At 46.3% G+C, this 18709-nt stretch overlaps 2 protein-coding genes across 2 annotated transcripts in view; both read left to right on the forward strand.

The window, feature by feature from the left end:
* Nucleotides 1-18709, forward strand: part of LOC144823688 (protein mono-ADP-ribosyltransferase PARP14-like) — a 924605-nt gene that overhangs the window by 825139 nt on the left and 80757 nt on the right. The gene's annotated exons all lie outside the window — the stretch shown is intronic.
* LOC144825078 (uncharacterized) lies at nt 772-8512 on the forward strand. The gene is made up of 2 exons (XM_078683984.1): nt 772-3937; nt 5948-8512. Exon 1 carries the CDS (start codon nt 2016-2018, stop codon nt 2916-2918), a length of 903 nt encoding a protein of 300 aa, XP_078540110.1. The 5' UTR covers nt 772-2015; the 3' UTR covers nt 2919-3937; nt 5948-8512.

An 18709-nucleotide genomic window follows, 5' to 3' on the forward strand; every position in this document is an offset into this window, starting at 1 on the left:
AAGGTACCAATAGCATACAAATCACACTTGTACTCACAAGCTGAAAAATCATTCAGTCTTGCGAAAAATGTTGTAAATGCGGTTCAAACAGCTGTAGCAAAAGAAAGAGACCAAGCCGAAGGCAGACAGATTACTGTTGTAACAGCAGAATCAGCCTTTGAGGGATTAACAAGTCCATGTAATTTAACTAACGTGGCATTAGATCCAAAATGGATACAATGGGAATATTCTCTTGCTACAGAAAAAGTGAAATACTATTTTGACCCGGAATTGAAAAAACTGAAATATCTAACATATGAAAAAGAATATCCTCTGCCTAACGACATTCTGCCCATACAACTTTACGCCTGCGTAATATACACAAACAGTTATGCAGAACCCTCAGTTTGGGGAAAACAAGCTTATAACGCTACGTGCGAGGTTGTCAAATGCCGGTGGCGTGGAGGTAAATTGATGCCACTGGTTACAATGTCACAATCTGTAAAAGACAATTCAGGTCAACAAACTGAATTAATAGCTTTAAAAATGGCGCTCGACATTGCCGATCGCGAATTCCCGACACTAATAGTGTGCGATTCGCATTCCTGCGTCAAATCATACAATAATGACTTGCAGAAATGGGTTCAAAATGGTTACAAAGATGACACAGGTGCCTCAATAAAGCAAAAATCGCTTTGGGAACAAGTAGTTCTTTTACAGAAAGAACTACCAAAGACTCACGTGATACATTCACTGAGTCATGAACGTGATGGCGTTCACGTTTCAGGGAATTCATTGGCTAAGACAGCCACAGCGGAAGCAACTAAACCGGCTGCCGTAGCTACAAAAAAGCGTTCAGGAAAATACATAGACGGGGAAACGATGCTGGTGGTAAAAACGTCATCAAAAGGCGACTGTGCAGCGCTACCCGTCAACTATCCACTCAATTATACATACATAATCGATGCAAACTCCGTTCCTTTTGCTCAAATCCCTGGAGTGGGGAATAGAGTAATTCCAAACACGAACAGGAAAGGCTTCTTAATACAAGAAGCACATATGGGATTGGGTCTAAGGCATCAGAAGATCAAGGAATCTCTGACAGAATTACAATCAGAATACTGGTGGCCGGGAATGAGCGTGGATAATCACAAATTTGCAAAAAATTGTGAAAACTGCAACAGAGATCCCAGTGGCGAACCGGCCGACATAGTGCCAGTACACCTAATAGAAAGCATAAGGCGATCTATTCGCATGATTAAACAGGAAACATGCGTCCCAATGTATATTATTTAAGACTAGATTCACTTAAAATGTAGACACCAGCGCTCGGCTGACGCCAGAACTGTTATAAAAGATTTGCGAGTCTATATCGGCACATACGCAATTGGCATGCTACATTCTGACCAGGGTCTTCCTTTTTAGCTCTAGAGCTTACGGGAGGCCATGACCAGAATGGGCATTGCATTGCGGTAATCTTGTCACTTCCTTCCTGAGGGAAACGGGATGGTGGAAAGAAAAAACCGAGACATAAAGCAATCTATAACGGCAAAGGTATTAGGTTCGGGTGATGGGTGGGTCAAACATTTAATAAGTGTCCAACGTAGTCTTAACAATCTGCCAAGAAATTCTCTAAAAGGTTTCAGTCCGTACGAACTATTGTTCGGGACTAGAATGCATATCCAGGACCTCGATAGTCATACTTCAGTGGTAGAAGGAAAATGCTTTGATATCAAAGATCGTTTGGCTATTTTACAGGACTTAAATGAAACAAGAAAAGACCTGAGCAACATAAAGTGGAAACAACAGCCAACAGCCACTGAAGAGAAACCACCTGTCCCAGCAAGGCCTGTCTGGATTCCAAAGATTGGGGATCTGGTCAGAGAGAAAATCGCGGTGAAGAAGGAATTTGGGCCTTCTTACAGAAAAGCAGTACCTGTCTTAGCTGTCAACGGAACAAGATCAGTTGTACTACCGCCCCTTGCTGGTAAAAAGGAGAACCGAGTTGTATCCATCGACCTGATTAAACCACAATCATGTGGCCAATAATAAGTAGTAGGCCAAGTGGACTCCCAAGAAATAGCAGAACACCAAAGTTTGCTACAAATCAAGAGGTTCAAACTGAGAGACTAATCACATTTGATAAACCTACAGTGAATCAACAAGGACTATGCAACAAAGCCATGGAACTTATGCCTCTTAAAACCCAAATTGCAACAATTCGTCAAGAAACACCTGTCTACAACGATGTAGCCACAGACTATGCTAATGAAACAAAGAAAAATCCAGAAGCAATTCCAACAATTGACAGAACTGCATCAGGCTACTTCATCAATTTCGATGACTTTTCTGAGGATCCGAGCGAACCTGAAGAACAGCCAACAACAAAATATTTTAAAGACAAAGCAAAAGAACTCTTTCATCAACTACAAGAAACCTATCTGATTTCCCCATGGATTGAATTTTGGGTGGTGCTAGGTGTACTTTTCCTCCTGCTTTGGCTCATCATGGTGCTATGCTTGGGACACTTCATTGAGGGAAAATATATTACAATGGACACAGCAAGCCAGAATATCAACCTGGTCCTAAAGCCACACAAGTCTTCACACATCGAGAAAAGAGAACTTTCTTCAGTAAACTTCACAGCCAATCCGATACCCGGTGGGGTAGCATGGGACAAAACAGATTACGAAATATATGGCCCGGTCGAGCTCTTGAAGTATCCTCATCAATTTAAGGTTTCATTAAGTGACTTTGTAAAACCGAGCACATTCTCTGATGATTGGGACTTTGAAAGTATTAATGATATGAAGTCAGACTTAGTTATGTCAGCAAAATTTACAGAACATGATTATTTACAGGGTTCATCAAATTATGAACAGATGTATTACTACAACCACTATGCTAACCATTATTTGCATAAATCTGCTCAACCTTGAAATGTTTTAAATTATAATCAATGGGAACATTGTGCAACTCCACCAAAAGGTAGTTCAAAAACATTTTATGAGAAATTCCCATACTTCTCAGGGTTTAACACAAGTGAAGCAGAAACGTTTTATTTCAAACTGTTAAATAAGACAGGAATGAAAACCATGCTGACAAATACAAAATTAATCTATTCAGAAACATTTTTTGAAAAAATGAATATATTTGGTTTTGATTTTTGGAAAAATAACATTAAAATAAAAAGCATCTGGGGTACCAGAGATTGGCAGGTCCAAGGTATAGAATCATTATTCAGAGCCTGCATGATCCCAGAACAAATTATATTTTTGAATGACACAATTCAACAAACATCCTGTTTTGGCCTGGCCAAAATTAAAGACTTAAACAAACCGTCTATTCCAAAGCCAACACCTGACAGTAATAGCACTACAGATGTTGAGATAGACGTATCCCATATTTTAAACCAAAACAGAACACATCCTGATTGGAAGAAATGGTTGATCTGGCCCACAGACACAAATAACTGTCAAGATAGATTCCTGAACAAAATACAGGGGTTCAAATTGACCAGGCCAGACCCTAGATACTCCCAGAGACAACATCCAGGGATAGTAACAACATACAGTGTAGGAAAACTCTGCCTCGAATGGCTACAGACATCCACACTGGCAGAAATGAAGCAACACTTAACTTTACTTAAAGAAGGTGCTGACTTGCGTGATTTCATTATGGGACCACGCAAACAGCGTCAAAAACGTTTCATAGCGGCCTCTATATATGCAGCTTATAACGAAGCTTGGAAAGAAACTCAAATTGAAACAGCAGAGAAAATACGTGAAATTGACCGTATTAATTTGGAAAAATCACTTTCTGTTGTGGACAACGGGTTAATGACTCTGTCTTCCAGAATAAATTCACTGGACAGTATTGTATCATCTGCAATCGATATAATAGAGCAGGACTTACTAATGTTACAACATGGTCAGTCCCAATTGCGTTCTATTGTACAGTTTTTGCAATTGCCGCCCTAAGTGCGCTGGGGATGCCCAGACGTGGGTCCCAGGCACTCCACACCACTTGGAGTCAAGCTAGCCGGGCTGAAGAGAGGTGTTACCTCGAAACCGGTCCGGTCCTCGGATGCTTGATTCCGTTCTGGGAAGGACATGGCTTTTGTAGTTCGCACTGGACTGTTCCCATGGGGCAACAGGGTCAGAGCTGATTTGCATATCGCCATTGTCTAACCCAGGGTGGTGTGGAGTGCAAAAAACCGATGGATTTGGGCCCAGATCTTTTGACTGGGGGAGTGTGTGACATTGATCCACATTCAGTCCATCACTTGTTGTTTTTGCAATTGCCGCCCTAAGTGCGCTGGGGATGCCCAGACGTGGGTCCCAGGCACTCCACACCACTTGGAGTCAAGCTAGCCGGGCTGAAGAGAGGTGTTACCTCGAAACCGGTCCGGTCCTCGGATGCTTGATTCCGTTCTGGGAAGGACATGGCTTTTGTAGTTCGGACTGGACTGTTCCCATGGGGCAACAGGGTCAGAGCTGATTTGCATATCGCCATTGTCTAACCCAGGGTGGTGTGGAGTGCAAAAAAACGATGGATTTGGGCCCAGATCTTTTGACTGGGGGAGTGTGTGACATTGATCCACATTCAGTCCATCACTTGTTGTTTTTGCAATTGCCGCCCTAAGTGCGCTGGGGATGCCCAGACGTGGGTCCCAGGCACTCCACACCACTTGGAGTCAAGCTAGCCGGGCTGAAGAGAGGTGTTACCTCGAAACCGGTCCGGTCCTCGGATGCTTGATTCCGTTCTGGGAAGGACATGGCTTTTGTAGTTCGGACTGGACTGTTCCCATGGGGCAACAGGGTCAGAGCTGATTTGCATATCGCCATTGTCTAACCCAGGGTGGTGTGGAGTGCAAAAAAACGATGGATTTGGGCCCAGATCTTTTGACTGGGGGAGTGTGTGACATTGATCCACATTCAGTCCATCACTTGTTGTTTTTGCAATTGCCGCCCTAAGTGCGCTGGGGATGCCCAGACGTGGGTCCCAGGCACTCCACACCACTTGGAGTCAAGCTAGCCGGGCTGAAGAGAGGTGTTACCTCGAAACCGGTCCGGTCCTCTGATGCTTGATTCCGTTCTGGGAAGGACATGGCTTTTGTAGTTCGGACTGGACTGTTCCCATGGGGCAACAGGGTCAGAGCTGATTTGCATATCGCCATTGTCTAACCCAGGGTGGTGTGGAGTGCAAAAAAACGATGGATTTGGGCCCAGATCTTTTGACTGGGGGAGTGTGTGACATTGATCCACATTCAGTCCATCACTTGTTGTTTTTGCAATTGCCGCCCTAAGTGCGCTGGGGATGCCCAGACGTGGGTCCCAGGCACTCCACACCACTTGGAGTCAAGCTAGCCGGGCTGAAGAGAGGTGTTACCTCGAAACCGGTCCGGTCCTCGGATGCTTGATTCCGTTCTGGGAAGGACATGGCTTTTGTAGTTCGGACTGGACTGTTCCCATGGGGCAACAGGGTCAGAGCTGATTTGCATATCGCCATTGTCTAACCCAGGGTGGTGTGGAGTGCAAAAAAACGATGGATTTGGGCCCAGATCTTTTGACTGGGGGAGTGTGTGACATTGATCCTCATTCAGTCCATCACTTGTTGTTTTTGCAATTGCCGCCCTAAGTGCGCTGGGGATGCCCAGACGTGGGTCCCAGGCACTCCACACCACTTGGAGTCAAGCTAGCCGGGCTGAAGAGAGGTGTTACCTCAAAACCGGTCCGGTCCTCGGATGCTTGATTCCGTTCTGGGAAGGACATGGCTTTTGTAGTTCGGACTGGACTGTTCCCATGGGGCAACAGGGTCAGAGCTGATTTGCATATCGCCATTGTCTAACCCAGGGTGGTGTGGAGTGCAAAAAAACGATGGATTTGGGCCCAGATCTTTTGACTGGGGGAGTGTGTGACATTGATCCACATTCAGTCCATCACTTGTTGTTTTTGCTATTGTACAGCTTGGCTGGACGTTACAAAATCTGCGTTCAGGCTACGTGCCTTGGCGTTTAATCAACACAACGTCATTATTCTCTATCTTTAACCTTACTGATACACAAATCAGCTTGTCACAAAAAGGAGCGGAATATACAATTCTGAGCATTGAAAAACTTGAGAGATTACCATTGACAATGTCAGAACGACCTGTCATTGAATGGATAATACACGGGATAATAACTATTCCGATAACAACTTTCCAATTCCAGTACTGCCAAAAGTATATACAGGCAGGCCAGTATGAAAGGTTGGGTAAAGGATACATTAAGTCATCATGGAAATTACCTTACACACACACATGTTATAGTGAAAAAGGACAGAATGTATTTCTTAGTGGTAATAATTGTGAAAAATCACTGAGTGGTATACTTCTGTGTCAAGGTATAAATCTACATGGGGCCTGTGAGGGGACTTCAAATAACCTTTCATGTCACCAGCTTGGCACACCTGCAACTCGAATAGAGCCATTCTTTAGACGGCTTTCGAACGGGAGCTACATTCTAATAGTGGACCACAGATGTTGTGGCTTGGTGCCAGGAAAAGCTTATCTAGTAAGCGTTTCGTCCATGGTCACTTGTTGTATGCAAGTATTGTATCCAAACGACACTCCAGACAGGGAGGGAAAAATTTGGCCCAGTTTGAAAATCTCTTCTATTAGAGTTGATACTTTAAGCAGAATGAAGTCTGTTCTTCTACAGACGCCTGTGCCCTTGACGTCAATGAAAGAAACGTATGATCTCCAGGTTGCAAGGACAACGGAAGAGATACATAACCTTTTATCAACAAATTGCCCCCTACACTTCGCAGAAATGCTAAACCAAATCCTAAACATTTCAGATACGAATGGTATCCCGAGTGTATTTAAGACAATTTTTTCGGGACTGTTGTCACCCTTCAAAGCAGTCCTGGGCATCTTTCCTAATTTTGTCCATTCGATCTTTGGCGGCCTTCCACTCCTGTTGGGACTCGTAGCAGGCATTTTATTTTTGATACTCCTGCTTCGTTATGGCAAGCCATGTCACAGACAAGACTCCAGCAACAATGGAAGAAACGATCCTAGCTATACGCTATCGGGACCGCATAACTAAAGTCCTTGGATTAGCCCGGCTAAGAGATCTGAATATGACCTGGTTTCTTTCATTCAGACCCATCTGGCAGAATTGTATCTTACCTGTGTTAAGATGTATGCTGTGCGGAGAAGAATGCGTGTTAGACGTCTGTCTCACACTACTATCAGAAGTACCATTGGATACAGATACTTTGCTAAGTCCAGTAACGGCTCATGCATCGTGTTGTCCCCAGCGGTTACCCATCCTGATGACGGCATTCGTTGAGACTTCACCACTGCGATTAAAGGGTAGTGAAGTGCAAGATAAGAGCAGCATCAACCAGGTACGACCTTCTGTGAGCAATGCTGATCAATACATCGATGATAGCAATCATTCTCACGACTGCACAGTTGCGGCATTTTCCAACTTCGTCGAACTTTCACCTGAAGCGGTAAACTGCTTTTTTGAAAGTCTGTCTGAAATGATGTTCTCCCCTGAACAAAAAGAATAACTTTTAAGCAAACGAGCACTCAGCGTTCCCTGAACTCTGAAATGTGGCCTTCAGCTTTGAAAAACAAAAGCTTCTGGAAATATTTGGAACTGTTTTGAATTCTTCCCCTGAAAAACGTAAATAATTTTTTCCCCGATTCCAAAATATTTACTTTTTTTGGCACTCATCCTCTGCTTAAAGTAGAACTATTCTTAGAGAACAGAGCTTCTATTTTTAGGAACTCTAGAGACAATATATTACCTCAGCCTCTAGCATATTTACAAATACTTTATTTATATGTGATGAAATGGTCTCGCACTTTTCTTTTCTGTATTAAGAGCCATTTCATGTGTAATTTTCGCAAAATCATTCCGCTGATATATATGCATCCTATTTTATGAATGATTACTCTGCTTGAAATACTGTACCTATACTCATTTTTTCGTGTATTTCGCATATGCCATTTCAGATGCAAAAAATTTATTTTGGGGTGGATCGGTATACACATGCACCGTTACAAATGTTTACTATTGCTTAGTTTAGTAATTATGGACATGAATTCGTGGAGTGGGTGTAGTGTGTTTTTCTAGGTACCTGAATCGATATTCCTATTCTCTGCCCTTGTCCGGTTATAAATCAATAATATCCCTACAACGGCATAGAAACCCTTTTCATAATTCAGTCGTAGCGCATGCTGTCACATTAAGCAAGCCTACTCCTCCAGCCCCCTAGAAAGCACACCGAGTTCTTAAACAAATCCAAGCCTCCAGCAACCTGGGAAATCCCCGCTGCTTTGTTTTGATATCGTCCGAGAACTCCTGTAAAGCACTGTAAGAACGACCAGTTCTTAGTGACATCTTTATTGACGTCCTATGTCCAGCCTTACGTCAAACCCGGCACCTTACAGGTATAAATATACCAACGTTGCCTTAAGCAAACACACGGTGGTAATCCTGGAGCAGAGCAGCTATCTACTTCCGAAGAGCCCAGCTGATGCGAGAGCCCACGGACGCTGCCCCTCCCTTTTGACGTGCTGAGAAAGACGCTGTCTTTTCTCTTGCCGAGAAATCCAGCCTCCGGCGTTTCCAGCTTACCCTTGCGGGTGACTGGGATACCGAGTCCTGAGAGAGAGATACCAGCCCTCCTGCCTTCTAATACCCAGGTACTGAACTGACTAAACCCTTACAGAGAATTCTTGAGTCAGATTCTTGGCAAAACAAACTTAACTTAAACTGCTACTTACTTACTCCTTCCCACGTATTAGGCTTAGGTCAGGTACACCGGGGTAGGCGTAGTTAGAAGTACCAGTTGAGTACGATTAGTCAATGTATATATGTATGTATCTATTTTATCCATTTTAAAGTATCATTTGGCTAAGAAACCATATCCATGCTTTTACAGTATTATTTCATACTCCTGCTTTTACTGTATGCACTTTACTTAACTATAAGTATTGCAATTGTAGCAATTCATTTCTCTTATATGAGGAAAGAGACTGCTCAATAAATAACACCTTTTATTGAAAACGCCCATCTCTCTTTTTCTCTACAATCTGGTGAAACTAAGTACGCACTTATTGACTGAGTGAAATAGCTGTCTTTTGTTTTCACACGACTCTAGAGATATACTCTTATTCAGGGAGAGCAAAGTTGTCATGTTTTATGGTTGTCAGAAACTAAATCCCTTCTTGTCTATCCAGGGAGGTTAAACTCCTCCTCGCTTATTCGAGAAAGTTTCTAGTGAACTCTGAGCTAGCTGGCAAAAAACTTAAGTCTAATATAGTCAGTAGAGACCTAGTTAACCTCAGTCCTATGTCTACACTACTGAAGATATTATTCCAATGTGCAGAGGCTATTGGGACTACAGGAACTACACTACAATCCTTGAAATCTACACTGCTGGTCTGGTTGCTCCAGACTGGCCCTTGCTCCCTTCCAAAAGAGGAGCACCCCGGACCCTCCTGGTCCACTCCAGACGCCGTTTCCACTCACCGCGTGGGTTGCCTTTGCCAAGGCCTGTTGACTCCAAATCCGGATCCGACACCGCCGACAGCGAGAGCCTGCGTGGGACAGCTCGTGCCTCCATCCTGGTCGTCGAAGACACCTCCTGGTCCACGTGGCTGCAGAGACAAGCGTCCACTCTTCACCTGATCGCGACAACAGCATCTGGTTCCCTCCTGGTTCCACACCGGTCACTGGCTAGTGACTTTGAACACTGTCCCCTCTGCTTTCAGGTCCTCTTCTTCCTCGATCCACCCGTGGATCGCACCGGACATCTTCCTCCTGGTCGCCTGCAGCATCTTCCTTCAAGGCTCCATAGACTTCGACGCGGAAACCCGACGCACTCTGACACCTATGCACCCGCAGCCCGTGGGTGAGGTAACAAGAGCATTTCGGTGCTCAAGGGTAGATTGACTCTCCTAGTGTCCAGGTATCCTGTCGTTTTAGTCGTAACTAGTAGGAACTGTCTTTTACTTACCTTTTTGTAATTTGTTCTGCCCATTGACTTTGTTCCGCATCTCGCGTGTGAGTTCACACTCTGCAAACGCGTCCCGTGGGCCTCCTTTTACTTACCTAAGGGTAGGGTAGTCCCAGCGAACCTACAGCCTCTGGGCATCTTCATTTTCTAAATCGTTCTACTTATACCATTTACTTAGTATATGGTTTGCCGTGCCCCTAGGGCACCATTGTAATTTTGTGCAACTTATCGTATTTTTCCTAAGAGATTGTCATGTGCTAAGCCCTCTGATCTCATAAAGAGTTCAGAGGTGTTTGTTATTAATAAATATAGTGTTTATTTTCATAACAACCTGTGTGGTGTCCTTTCATCTGGTATTCAAGGGGTTATATGTGGTAAAACAGCTGGCTTCACATGCCAAAAGAGTTTAGCCTAAGACTGCTTTGTCCATGCTACCATTAGGATAGCTGGTCTATAAGGTTGACTTACAACCAATCACCATAAGGGTTGTTTGGACTGATACAAGGTGATCACTAGAACTAGTGAGCATCATATATCAGGCCAACTTCTCACACACACCACCCAACATACCACCCATACACCGTCCAGTGTCAAAGGAACATATAACATTATTGCAGCAAGAGGTCATCAATATGCTGCAAAAGGAGGCCATAGAACAAGTCCCATTAAAACATCAATGAATAGGAGTATACTTACTATACTTCCTCATTCCCAAAAAGGACGGGTCTCTCAGACCAATATTGGACCTTAGGCCCCTCAACCAGTACATTTTATCAGAACATTTTCACATGCTCACTCTGCAACAAGTCTTACCACTGATGCGGCAGGGAGACTTCCTAGCAACTCTAGACCTCAAAGACGCATACTTTCATATACCAATACACCCTGCTCACAGAAAATATCTCAGGTTTACAATTCAAGGACAACACTACCAGTTCAAAGTCCTACCATTCGGTGTAACAACAGCTCCACAGGTGTTCACAAAATACCTAGCGACAGTGGCGGCGCATCTCACGAGACAACACATTCATGTGTACCCATATCTGGACGATTGGCTAATACAAGCGCCATCGGCCCAGCAATGTGCCAGCCACATGTCAAAAACCATTCATCTCCTGCACAGGCTAGGTTTCTCGCTGAACTACCCAAAGTCACACCTACAACCCTCCCACGTACAACAGTACCTGGGAGCTACTGTAGATACACTAGCAGCAAAGGCATAGCCAAACACAGCACGGATCAACGGAATGCAAACGTTAATCCAAAGGTCAAACCACAACACTCATTGCCAGCTCGAGTGTTTATGCAACTAAAAGGCATGATGGCCTCGTGCATATTCATAGTCCCCCATGTCAGACTACACATTTGTCCGCTACAGGAGTGCCTAGCAAGGCAGTGGAACCAGGTTCAGGGACAATTAAAAGACCTAGTGTTAGTGACCAGTCGGGCATACAACTCTCTGCATTGGTGGAATCCACAAAACCTTTGCAAGGGACGACTGTTCCAGGAGCCTGTCCCACAAATAGTGATGACGGCGGACGCATCCCTGCTAGGCTGGGAAGCCCATGTCCTGCATTACACAGTCCAAGGTCAATGGACTATACAACAGAAGAAAATGCACATCAACCTACTAGAGTTGATGGCGGTCTTTCCAGCACTGAAAGCGTTCAAGACACACCTATGCAACAAGACTGTTTTTTTTTTGTTTGTTTTTTTTTACTTTGAATGTATAATAATTTATTAAACAACTGTGCTTGGGCACGTTTTCAAAATTAGACAAACAGTGCTACCATGTGATGAACTGTTATCAGTGCTGGTGTCCAGCACCGGAAACCACTGTCTCAAATTAAGCGCTGAGTAGACATGAGTTTCAGTACAATCTTATCCACAGCAATATGCCCCAACGCGGTGTTAATACTTAAGATAGCAAAGCTCTGTAACCATCACGATGGTTTGGTGCCATTGATGGTTTAATGCTGGTAACTGTGCATGTTCCCTCCAGTGAAGGAAAAGGTGACTCCACGTGTGTCCTGTGATGAGGCTCGGTTTGTCACTGCAAGGTCGGCTAGAATTACGAGTGACTTTCTCTCTCTGCTGTGCAGCTCTGGCCGAGCTCATCTGCCCCTTCACTCTGTGGCCTCTGACAGCTGCTGAGTAATTGTTTTTTTATTTTTTTTTATAAAACCTTTATTGTACAGAAGGCGCGCACAGATACGGGCCTACAACCCACCGGGCCGGCCACCACAATAAAGAAACATACGAGGCAATACAGGAGAGACAACAGGATTTCTAAATAGCTCATATGAAAGGCAAAAGCAGCAAGTCTTTGAGTCGCCATCACGGACAGGATAAAAGTAGGTTAATTTTATAATAGAAAAAAGGGTGTCACAGGATAATGTCAATCTATAAAGTCCAGAGGGCCGTGGTGGGCCGTGAGCAAGCCGAAGTCTCGAATACAGGAAAAGACCAACAGAACAACACATTTTTGCAAAGGCAGAACGTAAGTCCCACATCAAGAACAATCACAATCGCTGCTCAGCACCCACCCACCACTATCAGGGCGTATAATAATAAAACAGCGAAAAATACGTTCACAAAACTAAAAGCCCTCCGTTACAACAACCCAAGGGAGGAAAAGAAAATGGGGTGGGGAAAAGGAAAAAAGGGGAGGAAGAGGACATCAAAAAAGGGGAGGGGGAAAGAGAGGGCGCAGCGTCAGTGCACGCCCCCCACGGCCAACAAAGCACCCAATACTAATTTGGTACATGGAACTAGTGGCAAAAGGAGAAATGAATGCGTAGTAAACCGTGACAGCAGACATACCAAAAGGGCCATGCCAGCACAAACACCCCGGGGGGCTATGTGCCGACACCGCGCCACGAAATTAGGGGATACATAAGAGCCATAGAACCAAAAAGAAGAACAGGGAAAGATACAATAAACAGACCACCCCGCACAGCCCACCCTGCACCCCTGCAGAAGGCTATGGCCTACCCCCCAGCAGCGTGCCTGTCGCCCTAATTAGAACCCGAAATATAGAGAAATATAAGAAAGAAAGAATCACTTAGATTAAAAAGGGGGGGGGGGAGGGGAAACAGGGAAAAAACAGCGGGAGAGGAGCCACATAATCAAAACCCCTTCAGCTCCCACCCCCCCGCCCGAAAATACTCAGAGCCCACGGGAAGATAATAAACACACGGATAAGCTCCAGGAACGTAAAGACGTATCAAACATAATCATACAATTATGAACGGATCACCCAACCATACCACAAAATAACAGTCCACAGAGGCAAGATCAGCTCAACCCTGTCCTCGTTTTTCGCAAGCTGTAATCGTCCAGCGCACCAGGAACCAGATCACATAAAACAGGAGGTGAATAACAGGGAGTCGAACCAAAAATACACTCAAGTTGTAGCGATCGTGACCCGGATGATCCAGAAAGTACAGTAACCACTTCAGGCAAAGCAGGCAAAGTTCCGATGAGAATACGGAGAAAGCCGGTCCAGCGGCATCGTCACAGGATCTTCGTACGGCCATGTGAGGCAAAAGAGGAAAAGGAGACCCATCGAGGTCGGTCCAAACGGGATCCAGCCGGAGAGCCTCCGGAGCAGAAGGAGGCACAGGACAAAGAAGGGCAGCGGACCCCCGCACATCCACACCATCAGCAGCCTCCAGGTCCACGACCCCAAGGAAGAATCCAGCAGCACACAACAGAGATGAAGCCGCACAAACCGAGGGGGGTCCGGCAGGCCCAGCAAAGGGACCCCCCTCCAGGATAGCGGTCGGTGCGGTCATGGGTGCCCCCCAGGAGCGCAGGGCGGCGAGGATGTCGCGGAGCGTAGGCTCACCCTTACAGTATTCAGCAAACGTGCCGCGTGGCGGACTCGCATCGCCGGACCCCGCAAGGCCGAGAATCATGGGGCCGGCCGCCATCTTAGAAGCCCGGCGGGGCCGCTGCAAACACCGACCCCCGCCCGGATATCAGCGGGGCAAAACAGGACACCGGCAACCACCAGCGGAAGCGCCACCAGGGCAGGAAGGGGAGCCACCAGAAGAAGGCGATGCGCCGGCACCCCAAACGCCGCCGGCACCGTTCTCCGAGTCCGGGCGGAGGAGCTCAAAATGGCCGGGCCGGAGAACAAAGGGGAGACGAGCCAGATATACGGTTAACCCCGTCCATGGAAGTCAGCTCCCCAACACCAGGCCGCAGGATCGCCGGACCAGGCCCGGGAGGCCGCAATCGGTCTATTAGCACATCGGCCCTTCCGACCGACTCCACACCACCACCAAGGGCCGGCCACCGCGCCTCGTCCAGCCCGGGCGCCGCCAAGGAGTGCCAGGCCCGGCCGCTCCGGAGGCCCCGAAGCAGACAGGGGCGTAACTCAGGATCCGTGACACCCAGGAATCACCGGAGCAAACGGTAAGTGCCTGTGAGTTATCGTCGTTCCACTGCACATCGTGGAATACTTCCCGGACAAGGATAAAGTACAGGATATTTGTTGCAGACAGGAGAGTGATCGAGCCGAGCTAAAACGCGGCCATCTCGGACGCGAGCTTGGCTCCTCCTGCTCGCAACAAGACTGTGTTGATCCGGACGGACAACATGACAGCTATGTATTATATTCAAAAACAGGGAGGGACACATTCCCCACAGCTATCGCATCTAGCTCAGAGTGTGTGGAAATGGGCCATTCAAAGGAACATGTTTCTCATGGCAGAACACCTCCCAGGCAAGGACAATCAAATAGCCGACCTGCTCAGCAGGCACAGTCAACAGATGCACGAATGGGAGATTCACCCAAATGTGCTCCAACCATTCTTCCGGCAGTGGGGACAACCGGAGATAGATCTGTTTGCCACAAGCGAAAACGCAAAATGCCAGTACTTTGCCGCCAGGTTCCCACATCCGCAGTCGCAGGGCAATGCGATATGGATGAACTGGTCAGGCAAATTTGCGTACACTTTTCCCCCAGCTCCATTAATACCGCTAGTGCCACGCAAAATGCGCCAACATTCACTGACGCTAATCCTAGTTGCTCCCACATGGGCGAGGCAACCATGGTACACAACGTTCCTAGAACTGTCAGCGGTGCCTCATCAAAGACTGCGACTCACACCCAGTCTTCTAACTCAGAGCCATGGAGAAATCCAACACCCAGTCCGCAACAGCTGAACCTGGCGATCTGGCTCCTGAAATCCTAGAGTTTGGATACCTGGACTTGCCTCCAGACTGCATGAATATTATCAAAGAGGCAAGAAAACCCACTACCAGGGTATGTTATGCAGCGAAGTGGAAACGTTTCGTCATTTACTGCAGTAACAACGATATAAACCCATTAGATGCTTCTACACAGAACATCATTTGCTATCTCTTGCACCTCCAACGTTGTAATTTAGCCTACTCATCCATCAGGATACATTTAGCTGCGTTAGCAGCATATCTCCAAAACAGGCAACACCTTTCACTGTTTAGAGTGCCAGCAATTAAAGCATTTATGGAGGGACTTAAACGAGTAATTTCCGCCAAAACACCCACCTTCACCAGTCTGGAATCTAAACATCGTTTTAACCAGACTTATGGGATCCCCTTTTGAACCACTACACTCATGCGAACTACAATTTCTTACTTGGAAGGTGGCTTTCCTTATTGCCATTACTTCACTTAGAAGAGTTAGTGAGCTGCAAGCCCTAACTATTCAAGAGCCATTCATTCAAGTACATGCGAATAGAGTAGTTCTCAGAACAAACCCTAAATTCATGCCAAAAGTGGTATCCCATTTTCATATAAATCAAACAATAGAACTGCCAGTGTTCTTTCAAAATCCACAAACAGTTGCTGAAAGGGCCTTGCATACTCTAGATGTCAAGAGAGCTCTACTATACTATATAGATAGAACTAAGGCATTTCGAAAGACAAAACGGTTGTTTGTTGCTTTCTCACCGCAACACAAAGGCAACCCTATTTCTAAATCAGGTATAGCCAGATGGATCGTTAAGTGCATTCAAATATGTTATTTAAAGGCAAAACGCACCTTAACAGTTCCCCCTAGGGCGCATTCTACACCCAAACTAGGAGCATCCATGGCTTTCCTAGGAAATATTCCTTTACACGAAATTTGTAGAGCAGCCACATGGTCAACCATACATACATTTACCAAACACTATAGTGTAGATGTACATTCCAAACAGCAAGCTGCTGTAGGACAGGCTGTTCTCAAAACTATTTTTCAGACTGCTGCAGCTGGCACAGGCAACCACCGCTAGGGGAGATACTGCTATACATTCTATGCACAGATATGAATTCAGAAGCCCACATGCCTCGAACGGAATATGCTACTTACAAGTATGCATCTGTTCTTGGCATGTAGGGCTGCTGACATTCATATCGCCCACCCGCCTCCCCGGTGCCTGTCGCAGCTGTAGCATTCACTCTTTTACATGGCCATCTCTTACTGTACTATACTCCATCTCTGCCACAATGACGAAAAACAATCTGAGGATGGAGAGGATGCCCATGCGCACTGTAGTCCGAGGGAGGAGCCACCCATCTCGTGATACTTCGAAGACTCTTCCAGGACAACAATGTGCAATCATCCGGACCCAACACTAGGCGGCGATCTATGCACAGATATGAATGTCAGCAGCCCTACATGCCAAGAACAGATGCATACTGGTAAGTAGCATATTCCATCCCTATCCCTGTAGTTCTACAGGCACATGGGGCCTGGGTTTAGACTAGGTTTAGGTTGGGGGTGTGAGAAAGTGCCATCTTTCTTGCTTGGTATACCCCCACTTATTGCTGATGTACTTTGAGTGTGCCCTGGGTTCCTGCCAATCAGGTACCCAGGGCCTGTGTTCCTTCCCTAAAATTGCATTGAAGCCTAAACCCCTTTGGCATCACTAGCCACAGGTCAGCCCCTGGTAAATGGTATCCTAGATACCCAGGACACTGTGACCAGAGAAGGCCCCTAAGGGCTGCAGCACTTATTGTGCTACCCTTGGAGGCCCTGTACCTTGACACACATACACAGCCTTTGCAGGCTGAGTGTCTTGGTGCAGAATTAAACAGAGAGTCTGCCTAGGCTGCCACCCAGCAGACATGTTGCTGGTCCCCTGGGTAGAGAGCCCTCCGCTCTCTTGGGCCTGCAACAATACACATTCTGGGATGAGGTGCTAGGTCTCCTCCCCCAGGATGGGCAGGGGGAGCTTCAAAGGCATGCCACCTTTGTGAGCTTCTCCAGGCCACTTGCTGTACTCAGCAACCGGCCCCCACCGGTACTGACCCCCACTCTGGCGAGAAGACAGGCAGGAAAAACAAAGTAAGGAAAGGAAAGCATACAAGACAGATTTGGTGAAACAAAATTACAAATTGTTATAAAGCCATATATAATTTTTGCTGAAGGCGGCTCCACCTTGCAGCCATGCTAGACAAGGCGGACGGACGACCCTCCTTGCCCCGAAATATATCGTTAAATAAATCCCAGGGCAGCGCCAGGAGTGAAAAAGAAATGCATTTTCCCTTTCTATTCCAGCAACAGCTTGGCTGAGAATAGCATGGAATACTTAATGGACCGACTACGCACGATCTTCGTGACTTCCATGAAGGAGCGCCAAGCTTCTTATCCTGCCGGTGTGAAATTGGGGTAGAAAGAGCCTGGAGTCCTCATATGATAGCTCAGGATGTCTCTATAAAGTCGTAGTATATGATCCCTATCCCTGTAGTTCTACAGGTACATGAAGTTGGGGCATGGGTTTAGACTAGGTATAGGTTGGGGGGGGTGAGAAAGTGCCCTCTTTCTTGCTTGGTATGCCCCCACTTATTGCTGATGTACTTTGACTGAGTGTGCCCTGGGTTCCTGCCAACCGGGTACCCAGGGCCCGTGTTCCTTCCCTAAAACAGCATTGAAGCCTAAACCCATTTGGCATCTCTAGCCACAGGTCAGCCCCTGGTAAATGGTACCCTAGATACCCAGGACACTGTGACCAGAGAAGGCCCCTAAGGGCTGCAGTACTTATTGTGCCACCCTTAGAGGCCATGTACATTGACACACATACACTGCCTTTGCAGGCTGAGTGTCTTGGTGCAGAACTAAACAGAGAGCCTTCCTAGGCTGCCACCCAGCAGACACCCAGCAGACATGTTGCTGGACCCCTGGGTAGAGAGCCCTCCGCTCTCTTGGGCCTGCAACAATACACATTCTGGGATGAGGTGCTAGGTCTCCTCCCCCAGGATGGGCAGGGGGAGCTTCAAAGGCATGCCGCCTTTGTGAGCTTCTCCAGGCCACTTGCTGTACTCAGCAACTTGTCCCCAGGAGCGACCTACTGGTGGCCATCATAGTCGTCAGCCCTCTCCAGCCATAGCGCATCTTAAGAAACTGGGAATAATTTATTAAATCTGTAACTGTGAACATTAAAAACAATTGTATCTAGATCCTCAGTACTCTGCCACAAGCCCAGTTCCATACTTTTTGGACACTCGCAAGGACCAGAACCTGTTTTGCTTTAACAGTAGTACTGTTCTGATTTGCTATATTTAGCTGCACATTACCTTTCCTGAGTCGTTTTTTCTTATTTTTAGCAGGTCCCTTGTATCACCAATTTTCACCTTTTACTTTTAGTGCTGCATGCCTCAGAATCAAAGGTTCATTTATTTCATTTAAATGCGTATGGCATGTTCTCCAAAGCACATCATGAAGGGTCCTTGAC

This window comes from Lissotriton helveticus, chromosome 3_1 (assembly GCF_964261635.1).
Source record: "Lissotriton helveticus chromosome 3_1, aLisHel1.1, whole genome shotgun sequence".
Classification (NCBI taxonomy): Eukaryota; Metazoa; Chordata; class Amphibia; order Caudata; family Salamandridae; genus Lissotriton; species Lissotriton helveticus.

Coding starts and splice junctions, on each gene's coding strand:
- LOC144825078 (XM_078683984.1), top strand. CDS start 2,016: ATGTGGCCAATAATAAGTAGTAGGCCAAGTGGACTCCCAAGAAATAGC.